Raw genomic sequence first — 23,530 nt, 5'->3', positions numbered from 1 at the left:
ATTTTTTGTCAATCAGCCAGTGGGCAGATTCCCCCATCCACACAAGTGAAGTGGATAGAGGAATCCTCTTCTCTGCCATTGCATTCTGACAGTGGAACGCCTCCACTGTCAGAATGCACTGATCAGTGGCTGCAGCCCATTAGCTGTACTTTACATCCTCAAATCATTATATCCAATTCTTTTCATCGATGGAAACAGTCCGATGGAGCCCACACACTGTCGGATTATCCGACAACACGGTCCTATCGGACATTGTCCATCGGAATATCCGACCGTGTGTACAAGGGCTTAGACCCCTTTCACACCGAGAGCGTTTTGCAGGCGCTATAGCATTAGAAATAGCACCTGCAGTCCACCCTCAAACTGCTGCACTAGATTCAGTTTAAAGGAAGTGGTGTGACATCCAGGATGATATGTCTTTTAGTAAATCAGTGATGTGTGAGGAGTTTGATGAGGTGAGCTGAGGGGCAGAGAGATAGATTTGGGTGTCGTCAGCATATAAATGGTAGTGGAAGCCATGGGAGACTATCAGCGGACCCAGGGAGGACGTGTAGATCTAGAATAATAGAGGTCCAAGGACAGAATCTTGGGGGACCCCAACAGTAAGAGGAGTTGGAAGTGACACTGAAGGTTTGATGAGATAGGTAAGATTCGAACCAACGGAGAGTGCAGCCATGGAGGCCAAGGTAAATTCAGTTTTTTGAGGAGGAGGGGGTGGTCAACGGTATCAAAGGCAGTGGAAAGGTCCAAGAGTAAGAGTACGGAATAATGACCGTTGGTTTTGGCTGTAAGTCATTTGTGAGTTTTAGGAGGACAGTTCTGTGGAGTGCTGTGGGTGAAATCCAGACTGAAGGAGATCAAGAAGGTTATTCTCAATGAGATGGTCGCTCAGTTGGTTGTAGACTAAACGTTCAAAGAGTTTGGAGGCAAAAGGGAGTAAAGAGATGGGTCTTAGGTTGTTAATTGGTGGTTTCTAGTGAGGCCTTTTTTGGTATGGGAGTGACTAGGGGAAGATGCCAATAGAGAGTGAGAGGTTGAAGATGTGAGTTAAGGATAGAGTCAGATGGTGACTGTAGTATTTGAGAAGAAACAGGGTTCAGGGGGCAGGAGGTTAGGTGGGCGTTAGAAAAAAGTTTAGTGACTTCCTCTATAGTAGCTGGGTTAAAAGAGGGAAGTATTGATTGTTTTATTCTATTCTATTTTTTTTTTATTATCTTCTTTTCTGTTCTATTCTTTTCTATTCAAATTTCAGAACATGGTTATATTCTTTCTATTTTATTCTATTCTTTTTTTAATATTCCATTCCATTCTATTCTGTTCTTGTATTTACTATTCTATTCTGTTCTGTTTTATTCTATTATTTTATTTTATGTTATATTATTTTCTATTTTATTATAATTTTTTCTTTTTCACACATCATGGGACACAGAGTTAGGCTAATATTCATTACCTGCTGAGTTATACTTCATCTCCAGGTGAATGGACAACGGTAGACCAAAGGTCTTTAGACAGGAAGTGATTCCCTATATAACCCCTCCCATACAGGAAGTACTTCTGTTTTTTTTTACCAATGTCTGCTAGGTGGACGGCATGGTTGTTTGAGCTCTCTGAGCTCCAGGTCGCTAGTCCCACAAACAGTTCTTAAATTAATCATGGGATTGACCGATCGGATCCATTTGAGACAGGCTTTATATGCTTAGAGAAATGGTACCCAAGCCTCGCAAAGAAAACTCAAGATCTTGCAAGGTTTTGCCTGTAATGCGGCCTCTGGGTGCTGGACCCTGTGGAGTGGAATCCGGGACATTACAGTGCTAAGGCATTCCTGCAGGGTGCTGTACAGGTACAAGGGAGTGGACCCTAAACATGAAAGGGTACCCAGTCCTTGAAGGATGAAGATTGGGCTCTTAGTTTTTAAGCTGCCCTGCGCCTGGATGGGTAAATTAAACCCCTTTATTATTATTGTGGGGTGTCCCAGTGATTGTAACAATCAGTCAAGCTAGCTAGAGGCTGGAAACCTGTGTGCTGTGACCATACGGGGGAGTTTTGGGCTAGCTGTGGGTGTTTGCAAAGTGTACCTTTTTTGCTTGTGTCTGGCTGTTTTTAGCTGTATGATGGTGCACGAGAGTGCGCCATTTTGCCTTGGTTCACCATGGTGCACGTGCATTCGTAAGAGAGCCACTGGGCTCAGCAGTTTGTTTGGCGGCCATGGCACATGCTTCTTCGCCGCACATGCGCCGTAGCCTTTATCTGGGCACATAAAGATTTGCGTCATACACAAGTACAGCCATGCCCATTTGCCAGGACTTTGCACGTGCATACGCAGAACATTCCGGTGCACAGCCAGCTTATTTAAGCTGTGTATACCAAGCATGCAGTGCTTCCAGAAGGCAGCTGTGGGACACAGAGCAGGCTCTGAACCAGGCACATGCAGTGGTTAATTTCTCCTACGTGGGTCACGTGAGTCACCAGGTCTTGCTTGGCAGGCTAAAGGTGCTTAGTAGGATTGTTGCATAGGGGCTCGGTGAGCCCTATTAAAGGGTCTCCCTTCTGAGGTGTGTTAATACTCACCTAGGTACTCCCTTTTTGTGGCTAGAAAATGTCTTCAAAAAAGAGAAGCCGGACTAACACTATAGGGAAGGGCACACCTATGCCATCAGTAGTTCCTAATGAATCTAGTTGTATCCCTAGTGTTGTATCCCCTGAAGGACCAGAGGCTTCTGGGCAATGTGAGCCGATGTGCCTATCTGGGATTGTGCCTACAGTCAATGCTGCTGCTTCACCCTTTATCACTAAGGCTTTCACATTGAGGCGCTTTACAGGAGCTATAGCGTTAAAAATAACGCCTGCATAGCTCCTGTAAAGAGCCTCTCCTGTCTCTCCAGTGTGAAAGCCTGAGTACTTTCACACTGGATCGGTGCGCTTGCAGGATGGTAAAAAAAGACCTTCAAGCAGCATCTTTGCATATATGTAGGAGTGTATATAAAGCACCCCTGCCCATTGAAATCAATGGGGCACTGCCGGCAAAGTGACGCTGCAGGGGTTAAAAGCACCCCGCTGGCGGCCGAATAGCAAAGCTAAAACTACGGTAAAATGCCACTAAAAATAGCACCGCTTTACCGCCGACACCTGCCCATCCACCCCAGTGTGAAATTAGCCTAAGAATGAACTGTCCACAGCCCTATCTGGGTTAGAGCACAGGATTGCTGGCATGATTGCCTTCAACCCGTAGGGTGGCAAGAAGCGTGACAGATCCCCCTCCCTGGAGCCTCCTAGTCTGGAGCAGGAATGGGTTGAGGATGGGGAAGAGCTTAAAACTCAGGATTCTGTGGATGACCTGATGAGTCTGCTTCCGAGCAATCTGGACAAGAGGATATCCAATTGGTGTCTGCCTCTCAATCACAGAGGCTTTTGATCCTGACTCTTACCGACATGGTTCCATCTGTCTTTAAGTTGCCTTTTGCAGATGTTACTGAGCCTCCCTGGTCTTCTTTGGGATCCCTGAGGCCTCTTCAGGCCACACAGATTTTCCCCTTACACCCTCTGTTGGAACAGGCAGTGTATGCTGATTGGGAACACCCCGACAGGATTTTTGTTCCTCCTCAGAGGTTTTCCCTTTTGTATCCCATGGATGAAAAGTTTGTTAAGAAGTGGAGCATGCCAACCATAGATGCAGCAGTCCCTTCCTTAAACAAGACCTTGACTTGTCTGGTAGACAGGGTTTTTTTTCAGGGGGAACTTGGTGGAGCTCAGTTCCACCACCTTTGGCTCAGACCTTTGGGGGGGGGGGGGCTGCTCACCACAATCACTTGTAAACGCAGAAGTCCGTGTTTCTGTGTTTACAAGTGACAGCTCTGCAATCTGTGTGTAACCCCCCCCCCCCCCCCCCTCCTGAACTCTGCACTCTGTATGTAATGCAATCCTGGTATTATTGCCCCTTTAAGACCCTCCTACCGTTCCTGAAATTTGACTGACTACACCCACTATTTGATGTGATTTGGAGGGTGTGTGTGGAGGGGTTTTGGGGGGGTCGTGGTTGAGTTCCAGCACCTATTGTTGAGAAAAAATGCCCTGCCGGTAGGTAACGCACAGGGCTTGAAAGACCCTGTTGACAAGAAATTGGAGTCATTATAAAAAGGTTTCCTTTTCTTGGCCAGTTCAGCTATTCAGCCAGCTGTTGCAGCAATTGGTATCTGCCAGTCCATAAAGGATCAGGTCAGATGGCCTGACAGGCCTAACCAGGAGGTTGATCTGCCTGAAAATAAGGCAGATGTTCCTCGAGCACTGTGTTTTGCTGTTGACGCCTTAAAGGATTATACAGTAGGTTTCTTGTTTGGCTCTCTTGTCTGTACATATGCGCAGACTTTTGTGGCTTCAGAACTGGTCAGCCGAGCTTCCTTGTAAGAAGTTATTGGCAGGTTCTCCCTTTCATGGGGAACGTTTATTTGGTGATCATTTGGACAAATATATCCAAAAGAATTCTCTACTTCCTTTGAAGAAAAGCACCAGGCGTCCCTCGTTTAAAACCTCAGGGACTGCTTCCTGAAATGTCTCAGAAAAGTAAGGCAGTTCCGCCACCAACAGGGCACTAGGGCAAAGGGCAAGCAGCAAGGCCAGGGCCAGAAAAAGCCCTGGGTCCAGAATTCTTCTAAACCCAGCACCAAGCCCTCCTTTTGAGGGGACACCCCCACTCCATTGGGTGGGGGAAAGGCTGCTACACTTGCGGACATTTGGAGAACAACAGTTTATGACGAGTGGGTCACCTCAACTATATCCCCCGGTTACAAGCTGGAGTTGGGGGGGTTCCCCCCCAGAGGTTTTTAAGATCCAGCGTTCCCTCGGATCCTCCAAAAAAGAAACGTATTGCTTCAGGCACTACATCATTTAGTGCATCAATGAGTGATTGTAGAGGTTCCTGTACCCGAAAGGGGCGTGGGTTTTACTCAAACCTATTTACTGTTCAAAAAACAAACAAGGACAAAAAGCTAATTTTGGACCTAAGATCCCTGAACCAGTATCTACTGATCCAGTCCTTATGGATTGAGTCTGTCCACTCAGTAGTAGCCTCATTCCAGATGGGAGACTTTCTAGCCTCCATCGATGTAAAGGACGCGTATTTACACAAACCTATCTTTCAGCCTCATCAGAGGTTCCTGGGATTTGCAGTAGAGGAATGTCATTTTCAGTTTCTGGATCTACCCTTCGGGCTTGCTACAGCTCCCCGGGTATTCACAAAGGTCCTAGAACCAGACTGGGTCTTTTAAGGGCCCAAGGGATCCTGGTGCTCGGGTATCTGGATGACCTCCTGCTCAGAGATCACTCACTACACGGGCTAGAACAGAGCATAACATGTTACAGTGCGGTATTTGGAAAGCTTAGGCTGGATCATGAATACCAAAAAGTAAACCTTGAGACCAGCTCAAAGTCTAAAGTATTTAGGTCTGATCCTAGATACAGTCCAAGCAAGAGTATTCTTGCCACTCGCAAGGATCTGTGCCCTGAAGGATCATGTGCGTCAGATAAGGGGCACCAGATAAACCTCCATTCAGCTCTGTATGAGTGTTCTAGGGTGGGAAGTATCCTCCTTAGAGGCTGTGCCCTATGCCCAGTTCCATTCCAGGCATCTACAACAGGACATCTTGTTGGTTTAGAACAGAAGAGGACAAGCCCTGGATTATCCAATGTTCTTATATCCTCGGGCACGCTTAAGCCTAAACTTGTGGTTGTAGGATCAGAACCTGTGAAAGGGAAAATCCTTCCTCCCGGTAACTTGGAGAGTACTGACTACAGATGTCAGTCTCTCAGGCTGGGGAGCTACCCTAGAGGGGCTCACAGCTCAAGTGAAATGGTCAAGGACAGAACAGATCCTGCCCATAAATGTCCTGGAATTACGAGCAGTACGACTGGCCCTACAATTCTGGATGGTGGAGCTTCAGGACTGCCCTATCAGGATTCAGTCGGACAATGTCACTGCAGTGGCCTATATAACCCACCAAGGTGATACCAGGAGTCATTTATCTCTAAAGGAGGCAAACCACATACTAGCCTGGGCAGAGGGACATATGTCGATTCTATCGGCAGTCCATATCCTGGGAGTAGAGAACTGGAAGGAAGATTATCTCAGCCACCAGCAGTTCTGCCTGGGGGAATGGTCCTTACACCCAGTGGTGTTCCAGAAAATTTGCCAATGTTGGGGATGGCCAGAGGTCAACCTACTGGCCTCCAGGTACAACAACAAGCTACAGCAGTTTATGTCTTGAACAAGAGATCCTCTGGCAATCGGAGCAGATGCTCTGGTAGTTCCATGGAGCCAGTACTCCCTGGTTTATACTTTCCCTCCGATCCCCCTCCTTCCACATTTGTTGCACAGGATTTGGAGAGAGGAAGTTCCAGTAATTCTAGTGGTTCTAGCCTGGCTCAGAAGGCCCTGGTTCCCAGAGATTGTGAGACTGACAATAGACGGGCCATGGACGCTTTCACTTTGCCCTGATCTACTGTCTCAAGGTCCTATATTCCACCCCAATTTACAGTCTTTACATTTGATGGCAAGGCTATTGCGCCAGGACATCCCCGCAGGTAATGAATATTAGCCCAACTCTGTGTCCCATGATGTATGAAGAAGAAAATAGGATTTTTTTTGTCATACTTACCTGTGAAATCCTTTTCTTTGAGTACATCATGGGAGACAGAGGTCCTTCCCCTCTTTTTGAGGATTCAGTGCTTGCTACAAAACTGAAGTACTTTCTGTATGGGAGGGGTTATATAGGGGATCACTTCCTGTCTAAAGACCTTTGATCTACCAGTGTCCATTCACCTGGAGATAACGTATAACCCAGCAGGTAATGAATACTAGCCTAACTCTGCGTCCCATGATGTACTCAAAGAAATGGATTTTACAGGTAAGTATGATGAACAAAATCCTATTTTTCTATTCCATTCCTTTATTTTCAATTATATTGTATTCTCTTTGAAAATTGGAAATCTATTTGAATTCAAAAACTATTAAACTATTCGGATTTAAAATTATTCGAATATGAAAACTATTTGAAACTATTTGAATTTAAAAACGATTCAAATTTGAAAACTATTCGAATTCAAAAAGTTTTTGAATACTATTAGAAATTAATTTGAAAACTATTCCAATAAATTCAAATTTGAATTATGAAAATTTGAATCATATAAATGGACTTGCTGCAATTGTGCAACAAACTTGTGAAGCCTGGCAAGTCTAGCAATAGCTTAGCAAGTCATTTTCAAATTTTCAGCACAATTGCTTGCTATCTGGGGGATAGCTGTGGCCAGGGCCGATCCTGGGTGGGTGCATCGGATGCACCCCACACAGGCGCCACAGACTTAGGGGGTGCCGAACAGAACACCAGCGCGAGCATAAGGCAGCCTGTCCAGCCCTGCAGTGCTCGAGGGGAGGAGCCGCTCCTCTTTCTAATACAAAGGTTCTTTTGTTTTCTTTTCAGTGGCTGCTGATGTGCGGGAATGAATTCCCCACACTGGGACCCTGCACTGGCTCTCTACCAACTCCAGCTAGACTGCCACCCCTCCTATCTATCAGTCAGCTGTGTGCTGGAGGATGGAACATGGCATCCCAGCATCCCTTTAGACGTGCTCTGGGCTGTCCCTGCTCTAGACCACCCCCTCTGTGTATAATGGATAGATTCATGCATTGCATGAATCTTTCCACGGCCGCTGCCAACCCCTAATCAGGTGTCCGGCCCCTTTTCAGATGCTGGACGCTTGAATTACAGCAGCGGGGGGGGGGATTGGTGTTTTTGAAGCACCTTATTAGAGCCACAGGCTCTAATAGGCTTCAAAAAAGGTAACTTGTGAATGAAAATTTGCTTTCCTAATACTGAACCGTCTCTTAGCCATTCCGGTGCACAGGTCTGTTACCCGTCACCTGTTTGGCTGAAAGGACAAGCGCTGCGATTGGACAGCTATTGGAAGGAGGGGAGGAGACGCACGGCGGACACAGCAGCCACTGCAAGGTCCCACTGCTCTCCGCCTTTAACTGCTGCCCGGCCGAGACAGGGTGAGTGCCGGGCAGACAGCGGGGTGGGGGTCACAGTGGCACTATTTGATGATTACAGTGGCAGCATTTGATGGGGCACAGTGGCAGCATTTGATGGGGCAAAGTGGCAGCGTTTGATGGCATAGTGGCAGCGTTTGATGGTTATAGTGACAACTTTGGTGGGGCACAGTGGCTGCGTTTGATGGGCACAGTGGCTGTGTTTGATGGGCACAGTGGCTGCGTTTGCTGGGCACAGTGAGGCTGCAATTGATGTTTTTTTTCAGAATTTTTTAGTTTGTTTGCACCCCCCCAAAAATTTTGAGCACCAGCCGCCACTGATCTACAGATGAGATGTAATAATGGGCCCCTTTCACACGGCAGACAGACTCCAGATCAAATCCACCTGCTCAGTGGGGAATTTGTCCACTGATCCCTATTGAGCACATGGATGACAGGTCCGTGTCCGCTCCTCTATGCAGAGCGCACACAGATAGAACTCGCTGTCCTCTATGGGCAGTTAGGTGTAAACGGACCTCATGTCCATTCACATCTGACTGTCACCAGATCCAATCCACTAGCAAATCTAATTGGATGCAGGCAGGTGTTTATGGACATTACATCCGCTTCTCCATAGAGGAGAATAGATGGTCCAATCATGTCTGCCTGAAAAACGGACATGCGGACTCCTTCAGAGCATCTGTGTAAAAGGGGCCTTAAAGCAGTAATAAACCACAGCAGTTTAAAAAAAAAAAAAACACCTGTAAGGCAATGTCATAATTTGCTAGTATGCATTGCATACTAGTACACTATGATAACTGACACTGGTAGGCTGCATTTGGTGGGCACTGGTAGGCTGCATTTGGTGCGCATTGGTAGGCTGCATTTGATGGGCACTGGTAGGCTGCATTTGGTGGGCACTGATATACTGCAATTGGTGAGCACTGGTCGGCACTGATGAGGCTGCATTTAATGGGAACTGATGAGGCTATATTTGATGCATTGATCTCTTCTATAATTTCCGCAGTCTCTGTCCCTCTTTTGTATCGTGTCTGCAGTCTCTGATCATCTCCTGTATCATGTCTGCAGTCTCTGAACGTCTCCTGTAGTATGTCTGCAGTCTCTGACCATCTCTTGTATTGTGTCTGCCTTCTCTGACCATCTCCTGTATCATGTCTGCAGTCTCTGACTATTTCCTGTACTATGTTTGCAGTCTCTGACCATCTGCTGTACTATGTCTGCAGTCTCTGACCATCTCCTGTACTATGTCTGCAGTCTCTGACCATCTCCTGTAGTATGTCTGCAGTCTCTGACCATCTCTTGTATCGTGTCTGCAGTCTCTGACCATCTCTTGTATTGTATCTGCAGTTTCTGACCATGTCTTGTATCGTGTCTGCAGTCTCTGACCATCTCTTGTACTATGTCTGCAGTTTCTGACCATCTCCTGTACCATGTCTGCAGTCTCTGACAATCACCTGTACTATGTCTGCAGTCTCTACTGTCTCCTGTACTATGTCTGCAGTCTCTGACCATCTCTTGTACTATGTCTGCAGTCTCTGACCATCTTCTGTAGTATGTCTGCAGTCTCTGACCATCTCTTGTAGTATGTCTGCAGTCTCTGACCATGTCTTGTAGTATGTCTACAGTCTCTGACTGTCTCCTGTATCATGTCTGCAGTATGTCAGGGGGCTTTTCCTAACAAACTCTCTAACAGAAGCCCTCTCTGTGTCCATCAGAGATGCCCTTCCATTAGCATACTCTGTGTCTCTTCCTGTATTTTGTTTATAGTTAAGAGATCATGGGAGGATCCCAGGGTAATGAAGACTCCTTAGGGAATCATCTATGTGTTTGGGTCATTGCCATAGAAACATATGTAAAGTGGAGGAGTTAGTAAGACGACCACACCCATGTGGGGCATCAGAAATATTTCTGCATCCAGACGTCTGTGACCCTAGGATCGGTCCTGGCTGTGGCCATTCACAGTTTCACAATAGTACACAATGAATGAATGGAAGCCATTGCTTATAACAGTGATTATCACATGATAACACTGAAGAAATTACACTTTGCTACAATGTAAAGTAGTGAGTGTACAGCTTGTCTAAATCGCTGGCAACAAAAGTGAGTGCACCCCAAGTGAAAATGTCCAAATTGGGCCCAAAGTGTCAATATTTTGTGAGGCCACCATTATTTTCCAGCACTGCCTTAACAATCTTGGGCATGGAGTTCACCAGAGCTTCACAGATTGCCACTGGAGTCCTCTTCCACTCCTCCATGACGACATCACAGAGCTGGTGGATGTTAGAGACCTTGTACACCTCCACCTTCTGTTTGAGAATGTCCTACAAATGCTCAATAGGGTTTAGGTCCGGAGACATGCTTGGCCAGTCCATCACCTTTACTGTCAGCTTCTTTAGGAAGGCAGTGGTCGTCTTTGAGGTGTTTTTAGGGCCACTATCATGTTGGAATACTGTCCTGTCCCGGTAGCCGAAGGGAGGGGGTGATGCTCTGCTTCAGTATGTCACAGTACATGTTGGCATTCATGGTTCCCTCAATGAACTTAAAAATAAGGGCTTAATAGCTGCGTACAGGCACCATTAAATAATCAAATTAATATAAATTACATCACACAAAAAATGTATTGAATATTGAAATGTATGACTCTAGATCCTCAAATTATTCTCATTGATCAACACTAAATTTGCTTAAAAAATAACTTTAAAGCAACAGTCCATCAAAAACTGCAGATATGGGTCCTATGTATAAGTTCTTAATATGACACCACAGTGATTTCACACGAAACACAGCAAGCGAGTGCTCGTCACCGAGAAGTGAATGCGCTTACCAGACGGTAAAACAAATGAAGCTTTAATTATGAACCATCCGTATCGTTACTGGTACACTGGAACATATCGATCAACCTTCCACCGGTAACTACAGCGTCACTTTAATCACACAGGATCCCCAATCCCAAATGGATAATGCACTAGTAATAGCTCAAAGAGAGGAGGAAGCCCTCATAGTGTAAAACCGATTTAGATTATTTAATAAAATAAATAAACATTGCACTTACAAAGCTTGCATCAGAAATCGCATATAAGAACAGTCAGAAAAGCGGGCCGGCATTCGTTCGGGAGCCCGTCCTCCCCTCGTATGGCGTGGTGGCGTCACTGCTTGCCTTCCCAGACGCGTTTTGTCATAGATGATGTTGTCAATGGGGAACGGGCAGGGCAGCGCAGCGACGCATCATCATTTATAAGCCAAACCTCGTTCTGAGAAGCTGAGATCCAGCTGACAGCGCCATTTTGGTTAATGGCAAAACAACTATACTAGCCCATACAGATGGTAAAAGGGCATAAAGGATCACTCTACCACTGTTTATTCACCCCCCAATTTGTACTGGTCAAAAACCAGAACCAGAGAAACAGTATGTACGCCTAAAGCGTATACAAATTATATATAATAATAAAAAATGTGGTACAATAACTACTCACATATACACCATAAAGTGCCAAAAGATTATATGTAGAAAAATATCTAATGTTGGACTGCCCCAACAATTCAGCCAATTCTATGCAGTCCAACACAGTGCATTATGCGTTTGGGATTGGGGATCTTGTGTGATTAAAGTGACGCTGTAGTTACCGGTGAAGGTTGATCGATAAGTTCCAGTGTACCAGTAACGATACGGATGGTTCATAATTAAAGCTTCGTTTGTTTTACCGTCTGGTAAGCGCACTCACTTCTCGGTGACGGGCACTTGCTTGATGTGTTTCGCATGGAATCACTGTGGTGTCATATTAAGAACTTATACATAGGACCCATATCTGCAGTTTTTGATGGACTGTTGCTTTAAAGAGGAAGTAAACCCTGATGAGTTTACTTCCTCTTTCATTCCCTGCAAAGGTAAAGCATAATGGACTACTATGCATCACATAGTAGTCCATTATGTGTCACTTACCTGACACAGGAGCCAGCGAAGTCACTGCTGTCCCCTGTAGTCCGGCGCATTCATCTTCTCGGTGGATCTCGCTGCTCCGCCGCTGTCATTTGGCGAAGCCGCAATGACGTCACTCCCGCGCATGCGCACGGGAGCCGCCACGGGCGGCATATCGCCATTGACGGCGGCGCGCTCAGTGCACCTGTGCGGCGCTGTGTACGGCACATGCGCCGTAGACAGCGGTGCCTGTCTTTTGGCAAATATCTCCTAAATCGTGTAGGTTTAGGAGATATTTCTTGGACCTACAGGTAAGCCTTAATCTAGGCTTACCTGTAGGTCAAAGTGTGTTGTAAGGGTTTACAACCACTTTAAAGTTATTTTTTAAGCAAATTTAGTGTTGATCAATGAGAATAATTTGAGGATCTAGAGTCATACATTTCAATATTCAATTAATTTTTTGCGTGATGTAATTTATATTAATTTGATTATTTAATAGTGCCTGTGCGCAGCTCTTAAGCCGTTATTTTTACGATCGCTTTGTGTGTGTATCCCACTTTGAGCTGCAGCCTCTTTCTTTTCTGTTTTTTATTAGTTTTTTGTGTTTAGACCTGAGCGCAGTTTATTATTGTTGTTATCCCTCAATGAACTGTAGCTCCCCAGTGCCGGCAGCAGTCATGAAGCCCCAGACCATGACAATCCCACCACCATGCTTGACTGTAGGCAAGACACACTTGTATTTGTACTTCTCAACTGGTTGCTGCCACACACGCTTGACACCATGTGAATCAAATAAGTTTATCTTGGTCTCATCAGTCCACAGGACATGGCTCCAGTAATCCATGTGCTTAGTCTGCTTGTCTTCAGCAAACTTATAGCCTAGGCCATTCTTTATGTAGAGCAACAATTCTTTTTTCAGATCCTCAGAGAGTTCTTTGCCATGAGGTACCATGTGCCATGTTGAATGTACAGTGACCAGTATGAGAGAGTGAAAGCGATAACACCAAATTTTAGACACCTGCTCCCCATTTACACCTGAGACCTTGTAACACTAATGAGTCACATGACACCGGGGAGGGAAAATGGCTAATTGGGCCCAATTTGGACATTTTCAATTAGGGGTGTACTCACTTTTGTTGCCAGTGGTTTAGACTTTAATGGCTGTGTGATGAGTTACTTTGAGGGGGGAGCAAATTTACACTGTTATACAATACAAGCTGTACACCCCCTACTTTACATTGTAGCAAAGTGTCATTTCTTCAGTGTTGTCACATGAAAAGATATAATAAAATATTTACAAAAATGTGAGGGGTGTACTCACTTTTATTAGATACTGTATATATATATATATATATATATATATATGTATTTATGGTCGTGACCCTAAGACTGAGACAGATGCGACTTTTGGTCACAGATGCGACTAGGTTCGGTTTGGAGTGTGATGCATGTTGCTGCTGACACAATCCGAATTGGTCAGCACAATGATATGATGAATAACGAATCATAGGGTATGGTACAAAAGGCTACCAATCGGTGCGTGGGATGCAAGTGATGAGAACAGTTGTGCCACTGGTGCGACTAGGTTCGGTTAGGAGTGTGATGTATGTAGCTGCTGACATGGTCTGAATCAGTCAGAACAATGATATAAATAGTGAATGATAGGGTATGGTACGAACCACTACGAATCGGTGTGTGAGAATGTGAGTGATGCGAACTGCTGTGCCGCCAATGCGACTAGGTTTTGTTTGGATTGTGATGCATGTAGCTGCCCATGTGATTTGAATTGGTCGGAAAATGATATGAATAATGAACCGTAGGGTATGGTACAAACCGCAACAAATCAGTGTGGGATGTGACTGATGTGCGGCATTGTGCCGCCAAGGCGACTAGGCTCGTATCTGAGTGATGCATGTGGCACAAAAGTGATAGATGGCATAACAACGAATCATTGGTAGGGTATGAGGGTGCACAGGATGTATCCAATGTGAACCGTAGTGCTGCTGCTGCGCCTAGGTTCGGATTGGAGTGTAATGCACGTAGCTGCTAAAGCAATCCAAAACGATCAGAGCAATGATATGCATAACAAATCATAGGGTATGGTATGAACTGCTACAAATCAGTGCATGTGATGCGAACCATTGTGCCACCGGTGCGACTAGGTTAGGTTTGGAGTGTGATGCACAAAGCTGCTGACACGATCTGAATTGGTCAGAGCAACAATAAGAATAACTAATCGCAGGGTATGGTACAAACCGCTGAGAATCGGTGCAAAGCGTTGTGCCGCCAAGGGGACTAGGCTCAAATAGGAATGATGCGTGTGACAAGTGATATGAACCAGTGAGTGAACCAACAAATCATTAGTAAGGTATGGGGGTGAGTGGTAAGAATCAGTCGGAAAAAATTATATAAATAAGGAATCGTGGTGTATAATACGAACCGATACGAATCGGTGTGTGGGATGCAGCTGATGCAAAGTGTTGTGCCGCCAAGGCAACTAGGCTCGAATCGGAGTGATGCGTATGGCATGAAAGTGATATGAATCGGTGAGTAAGATGACATAACAGCAAATCTTTTGTAGGGTATGAGGGTGAGTGGTATGCGCACCCGGTGCAGGACGTGTCTGATGGAAACCATTGTGCCACTGACACTACTAGGTTCGCATCGGACTGTGGTAGGTATGTAATGTGTCTGATGCGAATCGTTAGTAGAGTAAATGAAATTGGTTGAAAAGTATAAAGTGAAAGTGATGCGAATTGGAGTGTATGCCACCCCTTACTTTGAACTGAACTCATACCAACCACCCAACCCCCCAGGCTAATTAAGGGCAGACAAGGCATCAGATGGGTCTAATTACCACCTCAATCAGCCACAGAACCCATGCAAACAATACATGCTCATCTCCAAATGGATGAGACAGCAACCCCATATACTGTGACTCCTATCAAGTGAAATCGGACAACGACCGACATTGGCTTGGATCTACAAATGAAAGGTATGTTTGTTGCATGGGATGACAAGCAAGGCTGAGGGGACATACAAATCTACTATACCTGTGCCGAATGATGTCAGGACACGACCGACAACAACTCGGAGGCGGCTAAGAATGAAAGGGATGCAGGATAGGAAACATAATGAAGTGTAACATTGCGTATGAACGAAAAGGTACAAACCCTACCTGCAACAGCGAGCGAGAACCGCTGATGAAGAGCACATACGTGAAAGTTGCAAGACATGTGTAATCAAACGAGCACGAGGCGAGCTGGGAAGAGCCGGCTCAGCGATGTGTAGTATCGCGCACTGGAAATGGCAGAGAGCAAGGGCGAGCAGCCAGCTTAAATACCAACCGGGCTCCTCCCATAAATTCAGGCCACCATACTGGCCTTCTAATATATATTTATATTTGACTACTCTAGACTAGGGGGAGAGTAAAGACATTTTTACTTACCTAATCCTCTATTGGGTGCAGGTAAGTAGCAGGTGCTCCCCCACGCTCCAGCTGTGGACTGTCCCTCAACATCACCACGTCCAGCATAAGGCTATAGACCCTGCGTTGGTTTTGATGAAGTCAGGACCTTAGACTGCCTTAGCATGGAGGGGGGGGGTGATTCTTTTGGGACCTTTCTAGTAGCATAGAAGATTGGATAGAAGTAGATCTCCTTTTTATGTCACTTAGGTCTAAAAAGCAAATAACCCGTGTAGTGCAAGTGCAGCCCACAGGTTCCCGGAGTTGGACTTTAAATAGTTTCATAAGGTCCTTATAAAAAATAAAAATTTAAATCACTGTATGTTTACTCTTCTGTAACCTCATTCATATTTCTCTCCATAGATAGTTGAGTTAGAACCTGATACCTTAATAAAGATTTCTTAAACTTTACAGTCTAAACATTTTTTGGTCTTCTAGATTTCCCTATTTCTAGCAAAAAAAAGCTGGCATGGGTCCAAGACTTCCTTTACTCTACCGAGAATAAAGGATTGTTATTTCTGTCTGTTTTGCTGTTAAAGAGTTCCCCTCATTTCATGTCCGATGAACAATGTCACTGGGACATTAACTAAAGGGAAATCTCTCTATCCCCAGAGATCAGTGCATAATGATAGGAATTCCAAAGCTATCCATAACTAGTGGACATACACTTTAATGTTGATGTACTTCCACAACTTTCAAAACGTTATCAATTACACCAAGGACCTTTGTATGTAATTATGACATTCATGGTTCTGTTGCAGAATTCAAAGATGTCAAGAGATGCTAGATGTAGCAGTTCAGATCAAGTTCCATTTATGGAAGAATGGAAGGCACGAAGAGAGAGAATAAGGTTACGCTCTTCATCCTCCAGTTTTGGGAGCAAGTCCATAGACATCCAGGCCCAGCAAGAAGGTGATCTGCAATCCAAGTCCTGGGCTTTACACTCTGCTCAAGATCATGATAAAGATATGGGAGGAATAAAAGCAACTACATCATCTTTCAAAATCCAGGCTTTAGTGACCGCAGAAGTTGAATCTCATGAGCCAGTCACTTCAAAAACCAAGGAGAAGAAAGGGAGCCCTCAGAAGAAACATCGGACTCAGATAGAGAAAAGGAAGCTACGGGAAAAGAGGAGACCTACTGGAGTAGTAAACATGTTTCCATCTGAGGCAAGTGAAAACCCGCGCTTACAGCAAAGTCAACCCTATGTTTTGTTTCTAAAGATGTCCTCACTGTAGATAACTACACAGAATTGTATCCTTCTATTAGAGCTGTTCTAATCAAGCAGCTTTTTTTAAAACAAGTTCTTAAATTCAATAAAAAAGTAAGGTGTTAATAGAGTCTTAAAGTCCATCCCCAGGACACAACACAAGTTAAGACCTCTCTCAACTATTCATTGTAAATTCTGTTCCCCAGTGCATTTTTTTTTCCCACTACCTGTCCTGGCGAAAGCTAGTTAAAGTGAAAAGAAGTGATGAGAAAACTTTTCAGTGGGGATAGAGATAGCAAGAAAGACTTTTTGGACGGAGCAAGAGTAAGAACTTCTTTTAAGATGTACTGCTGTCTGTGCCATCTTGTCCCAGTGACACTCATTCTAGTTATTTGATGTTTTGCTGATATAGGAACAAAGCGTGAAGGAAACCCCTTTTAATGGGGTCAAAAATAGCAGAAAAAATTTGACATGTATTTCAACCCTTTTCCACTCTGTTCAAAATTAAAAAAGTTAGGCTTTAAATTGTAGCTAATCCTTTGGTAAATTAGAGCATGATGGGTATTTTGGTCATTCGTACCTTACTGTAAATAGCAAACTGTGATACATGTTAGGGAAATGCTCAATATTTTTTATGTAACTTTTCCACTGTGTTTGCATTGAACAAATGTCCTAACTCCCATTTGGTGTATTTAAGGTGGGTGTTTCCAAGTTTCACTCATGATTAGTTAGAAAGTTATACATATATCCACAAAATTTTCAAAACAAAAAACTGCATCTTAGCCCTTGTACACACAGTCGGACAAAATCCGTCGGATTTTGTCCTACGGATTTTGTCCGAAACTTGTGTTGCATCCACACGGTCGGACAAATTTGTCGGAAAATCCGATCGCTCAGAACGTGATGACGTTATTTCGTTACGACGGGACTACGTTCAGGCTAGTAGCCAATAGCTTTGGTTTAGGATTTTGATTTGAGCATGATTTTGATCTGAGCATGCGTGGCACTTTGTCCGATCGAAATTCTCTACACACGATCGGACAAAGTCCAATCGGATCATGTTGTCGGAAAGTTTTATAGCCCAGCTCGAAAACTTTGTCCTTCGGATATTCCGACGGAAACAGTCCGATGGAGCCCACACACAGTCAGATTATCTGACAACACGGTCCGATCGGACATTTTCCGTCGGAATGTCCGACCATGTGTACAAGGGCTTAGAATTGCAAGTTTGTATTGATTTCCGAAACATTTGTTTTTAGTAGGATGAGACAATAAATAGGTCAACTCAAAAATAACACAATGAAGGACCTGTAGTCCAACAAAGTTTTGTCTTGCCAATTTTATTTCAACTTAAATTTAGCTTGGTCGCCGTAAAAAAAATAAAAAAAAATCAAAACAGGATGTTAGACTTTTTATTGTCTAATAAGATCTTTGTGTGTATCCCTCACATAAGATTGTTTAGGTTGACAAGAGTAATCCATTATAGCAGTTGTGAATTTATTTTGTAGTTTCCTAATAAGAATTGTGTGATGTTATCAAACAAAGAAAAGCTCAATTAAAATTTCAAGCCATACCTTGCATACCAAAGTGTTTTGCTCATATTTTTTTATAAGTATGCTTGTCCCCAGAGTGTTCCGGATCAAAGAATCAAGAAAGTCCATCTGTTTTCGTGTTCTACTTGGCAGGTGGAAGTGTAAGCAAGGATCAATAGAATAACAAGGCCCAGCAAGCTTGGTGGGGATTCACTCTTTGAGCTGTCTGAACATACTAGAGGCTTTTGAGGTCTGTTCAGCCAGTGTGACTGAAAATAATAACTCCAGATGCCCGATGAACTAAACTTTTTCTGCAGTAGGACATTTTCTAAAGTAGGACTTGAAAGAACAAAATGTACCACACTGCAAGATAAATGTCCCTGCCTAATTGATAGAAGCATTACATTTTGTCTGAAGCGGTGCATAAGACAAGAAGCACACAGAAGCCATTAAAAAGGCTATTGCATAGCGTCTTCCGTTTGCTATTCACTGTAATACAAATCGAGATGTAGGCTGGCCATAATGTTTACTTTAGTAAAAATAGCAGATGCTAAAAATGATTAAATACCTGTTATACCAGTGGAAGCAGACATTCATTAGTCACCTTTATTTTATTTATGTTATGGTAATATACTGTATATCTTGACAAAGACTGTGGTCCTTTATCTCTCTGTAGTGAAGCTGGCACCATGATCATAAGCAGTCTTATGAAAGGAAAAAAAATAGCATGAAGGCCCACACAGGACAACAAAGAAAAATTATAAGTGGCTTGAGTGGATCTGAGAGATCTGAGAGGAAATTCCCTGCCCGTAGTTCAAGCTGCGTCAGACACTGACTGAACAAACTTCTAAGCCCAGGCCTTTGGGTTTATGTCAAGAAGCATATTGTTTAGGGAGTGTAGACACAGGAACCTTCAAGCTAAGCTTTGTGTAGACGTCTGAGAGATAGAGTAATTTATTAAAGAAGCATGGAGATATGGATTCTGGGAACATCCCATCTACAAAGAGTACTGTAACCATGGATGCAAAAAAAGTGAACTTTGAAAATTTGGCAGTTATGTGGATTAATGGCTGGGTTAAAACTGAAGTATGATAATTATTTTAAAAACAGCATAGAATTCTCTTGTATAACAGCTATACATGTTATTTAAGATTTTTAGGAATCAGGAAATTTCCAGTAAAAGAATCAGGAGACCATGAATGTTTGATTCTTGTTCAAAAAAAAGTCCCAAAGTAATTAATTAAATTGATGCCTCTCCTATAGTAGTTTGGAGGGTCCTCATTCAGCCCAGAAAGTAGAGATTTAGGCAGGAACTACAGCTTGCATTCTTTACCCCTCAACGGCATTAGGTGAATGACCGTATGTATACAGAATACAGTTATAAATACAATGTGTGGTTTATCAGTTCTTCCATGGCTATACAACTATCTTTCCATTTTAGGATCCTGATGAGAATGAAGATGTTAAAGAGAATGAGGAACGTAAGGAGCAAGAAGTGGTCATCCAGAGTCAGGTGAGAAACTAACTATCCAGTGGAGGCCAGCTAGTAGCTTTTGGGCCTTATGTGACTCTCAACTTTCATGGTAGACTTTTAACTGGTGCTTGGATTTGAGCACCTGTTACATTATATATCTCCACAATTCATGTAATTTATGCAATTCATATAATTTAATTAAAACGGCGTTCCGCCTGGGGAAATATAATACATTAAAAGACTTTTATTTATATGGACACTTACCTGTCCAGGGAGCCCGCATTGTCGGCCCGTAGCCGATGTTCGTATCGGCTCTCGGGTGCTGCTGCCATCATTCATCGAAAGGGAAAGCCGGTTCCCTACTGCGCATGCGCAAAGAGCGCTGTGCTTTCTAACTGGCTTGGCAGCGGAGGAAGGATGAAGGGGCCGAATATCCGAAGGATGGTGCCGTGGCGCTGTGTCCTAGAAGTGGGGAAGGGTACCTGTCAAAAACAGGTACCTGTTCCCCCCAAAAGGTGCCAAAGGTGGGTAAGATTTACTAAAACTGGTGCACACAGAATCAGGTATAGCTGTACATAGTAACCAGTCAGCTTCTAACTTAAGTTTGATGGGAACTGCTTGGGGGAGGAGGTTTGGAGCATTTTGATCTTTTGATTATCAGACCACTTGGATTTCATATATTGCTTTTGTGGTTAAAGATCTGGGTGTGCTGGTGCACCCCTTCTATGGATGGCAGGATTCAACCCTAGACCAGAATAGCTTTGATTTTTTTATGAATATATTGTTCCTTGCCTCTGACGCTATTTTGGTGTAAAAATTAGAGGATCATCTTGAAGAATCAGTACATTTTTTTGTCCATTATCTTTATGTCCCTTGGAGGTGACCTTTTGGAATTGAGAATTTCCACTCCAACAAGCTGTATGGAAACTTTTCATTTAATACTACTGAGTTTCCTTCTGCAGACAATGTTCACATGTGCTCCCGATGAAGATGTTTGAAGCATTCAAAACGCATTGAGCTAACATATGGGTGTTGAGTTTAAATATGATCTGTGAACTTGCCTTTCAAATATTGAATATGGTGCTATATACAATTTTAATATTTGTACAATAAACTTTATGAAAGCCATTGCTAAAAGAATATTTTCCACTTATACAGCTTTTAACTTGTTAAATTAAGCTTTGACAATAAAACTTAGAAGCTGATAGGTTACTATGCACAGCTGCACCAGATTTTGTATGCACCTGTTTTAGTTCATCTCCCCCCATGTTTGTTATACATTGCAAGCTAGAGTTAATTCATTTTGCATTTCAGATGGCATGGCACACAGCATCCATTTTCACTCACTGTTTAAGCAGTGATAAGTGACTCGATCCATCGCTTCTCATCACTGGATTTGCTTAATCAGTTGCACCATAGTCTTTAGATCCACACCATCAGAAAGCCCACACAAATTCACCTTTACAAAGCAAGAACTAAAGCAGGGTATAGATGCATCGTGGGTTGAAAAAAAAAAAAAAAAAAAACCCCACAGATCCCCCCCATCCACATAAACGATATGGATGCAGGGATCTTCCCCACTGCACTATTGTATTCCAACAATGGGAACTCCTCCCCTGTCAGAATACACTGATCAGTGCTGCAGCCATTGGCCGCATGTGCTGATTGAATTCTGGTTTGTTGACCAGCTTCTGTTAAACAGACAGGGCTACACACTTACCAAAATTAGTCCGGTTCAGCAATTTCATACCTAGTTTTAGGATCCTGCACAAGACAGCCAGCTTCACTGAGCTTTAGAGACAATCTGGTTCTTAAAAAGCAAACAAATCGCAGATCTGTGAGCATGATATGGTTGTTATACCCATATAATCTTTGATACTCAATAAAGCTGGTAAAATCAAATGCCTTTATACTGTAGGTAATCACCAGTTTGACATTTTTACAGCTTAACAACATAGATAATATTTTACTTTGCATTGCGCTCCACTACATTTCATTGTCATATTTTCCAGGATTTGAGAATATCTGAAGGAACTTGCGCAGAAAGGTATGTTCTGGCCAGTCCAGTATTGTGATATATAAAATGTACATGCTCATAGAATACAGTGTTTATATGATTCCAGCTGTTTTAAGTTCTTAGATTTTTAGGCTAAGGATCTCTTGTACGCTATAAGATTTCTTTCATTCAGCCTCTCGTGCTGAAGGAAGGAAATCTATTGACTTAAACAGTATGATTGGAGAAGTCTGCCCTACCTGCGTTTGTATTTTAAAAGCCTACACCAGTGGCTGTCAGAACTCCCAAACAGTAGCTGTTCAGCCAACAATTTTGCACCCAGCTCTTTTGATTTTAATTTCTAAGGATGTCAGGTGTGCGGGTGCTGAAAGGGCCATCCTTGGCTTAAAATTCATCTGCTTCACCCTGACTTGCTTTGTATGTGGCCAGCTTAAAGGTAATTCTTTCCATTATTCTCAGACCATTCTTTGAAGTTAAAGAGCTGAGGGCTCTATATCTCTGAGCAGCTTTTGATTTAAGTAGAGGGAATGTAAAGCTGGCAATACACTGAGTAAATTTTGAACCAGCTGAAATTCGCTCAGTGGGTGGCACTACCTGCCCCTGCTTGCTCAAATTACTTTTGTTAAAGGAGCCTGCCAGTTGTGGCTGGGAAAGGTGAGTCTGGCTAAGATTTTAGGTACCTGTGAGTCATTTTGTTAGAATGAGAGTCCAGTGGGTTGTGGTGGGGTTGTCCCATACAGATGCTTACAGGACCTATTAGGATTTGATTTCCTCTTCCTACTCTGGGAGGGTTGGGTTGGAAGGGGAGCAGTTGTAGGAAAAGGTGGAAAGAAGGAAAGTTGATGTGAATGAAATGGTGTGTATAGGTGTTACAGAGAACCTGAAAAAAAAGCAAAAGGGAGTGCGAAAAATTATAATAAAAAGGGAGGGGGATATAGACAACCCAGGGGTAGTGGTCTCCTTAGATGCTTAAAAAGCTTTTGATTCTATTGAATGGATCTACCTCTGGACTGTCCTTTGTAAATTTGGGTTTGGTCCCTAACTAATCGCTAACTAACTGGTCCCTAATTTGTTTTTTTTGCCTAACTACATATGCTCTCCTTGGCCCGTGTGGCCAAGGTGTGTACTAACAATTCTTTGTCCGCTCCTTTTCCTCTTTCTAGGGGGATGAAGCTGGGCTGTCCAATTTCCCCCGGCCTGTTTTGTCTTACTTGGAGCCTTTGAACATCTAACTTTGCACTGCAGACAGGTGAAAAGGAATTGAAGTGGGTGGGACTTAAGACAGATTATCCCTGTATGCTGACGATACTCTCCTATATCCTAGCAACACATCCTCCTCACTTCAGGCCACTTCAGGCCACATTGCAGATAAGTGACAAGTTTAGCACCTTCTCTGGAATTAGAGTTAAATGGGAGAAATCTCTAAACTTCCCTTAGCCCTTCTCATCCCAAACCGGCTACGAACACCCTGCTTTGCTGGGTGGATGGGTTAAGATACCTTGGGATACAGGTTGGGAACTTCCTGGCAACTTATCCTTAACTTAGGCTGTTCTCCCAGGGATGTGCATCTTGTAAATTACTCACACTTACTCCAAGGGGCAGAGTTAATCTTATCAGGATGGGTTACTTACCAAAATTTCCTTATTATTGCAGAAATACCCCATTACCCATACCAAACACATTTTTCAATAAATTGGCTTTGTCCTTTGTGGGGGCTGGGTAAGTTCCTTGTCTTGCTAAGTCAACATTTCAATTTTCAGCTGTACTTTTGGGAGGTGGCACTAGTTACGGTCCCTGGTTTTCAGTGACCTAGCAACAGCCCTGCAGTTACCCTAGAGGCAGTCCTCTTAGGGTTATATGGTAGGTAATTTAGTTTTCAA

The 23,530-nt window shown here is 43.6% G+C and overlaps 1 protein-coding gene across 1 annotated transcript in view; it reads left to right on the top strand.

Moving 5' to 3' along the window:
• The window catches only part of LOC143937504 (PRKC apoptosis WT1 regulator protein-like), a 96,449-nt gene that overhangs the window by 20,685 nt on the left and 52,234 nt on the right, over positions 1 to 23,530 (top strand). Inside the window, exons 2-4 of the mRNA XM_077460814.1 lie at positions 16,182 to 16,589; positions 19,604 to 19,675; positions 21,649 to 21,683. Coding sequence (XP_077316940.1) covers positions 16,191 to 16,589; positions 19,604 to 19,675; positions 21,649 to 21,683 — 506 coding nt within the window. The 5' untranslated portion in view covers positions 16,182 to 16,190. The remainder of the gene's footprint in view (positions 1 to 16,181; positions 16,590 to 19,603; positions 19,676 to 21,648; positions 21,684 to 23,530) is intronic.

Source organism: Lithobates pipiens, unplaced genomic scaffold (genome assembly GCF_037356315.1).
Source record: "Lithobates pipiens isolate NorthernLeopardFrog02 unplaced genomic scaffold, aLitPip1_a1.2 Scaffold_10, whole genome shotgun sequence".
NCBI lineage: Eukaryota > Metazoa > Chordata > Amphibia > Anura > Ranidae > Lithobates > Lithobates pipiens.
Note: the sequence above shows the minus strand (reverse complement) of the source record. Positions and strands in the feature narration are given on the sequence as shown.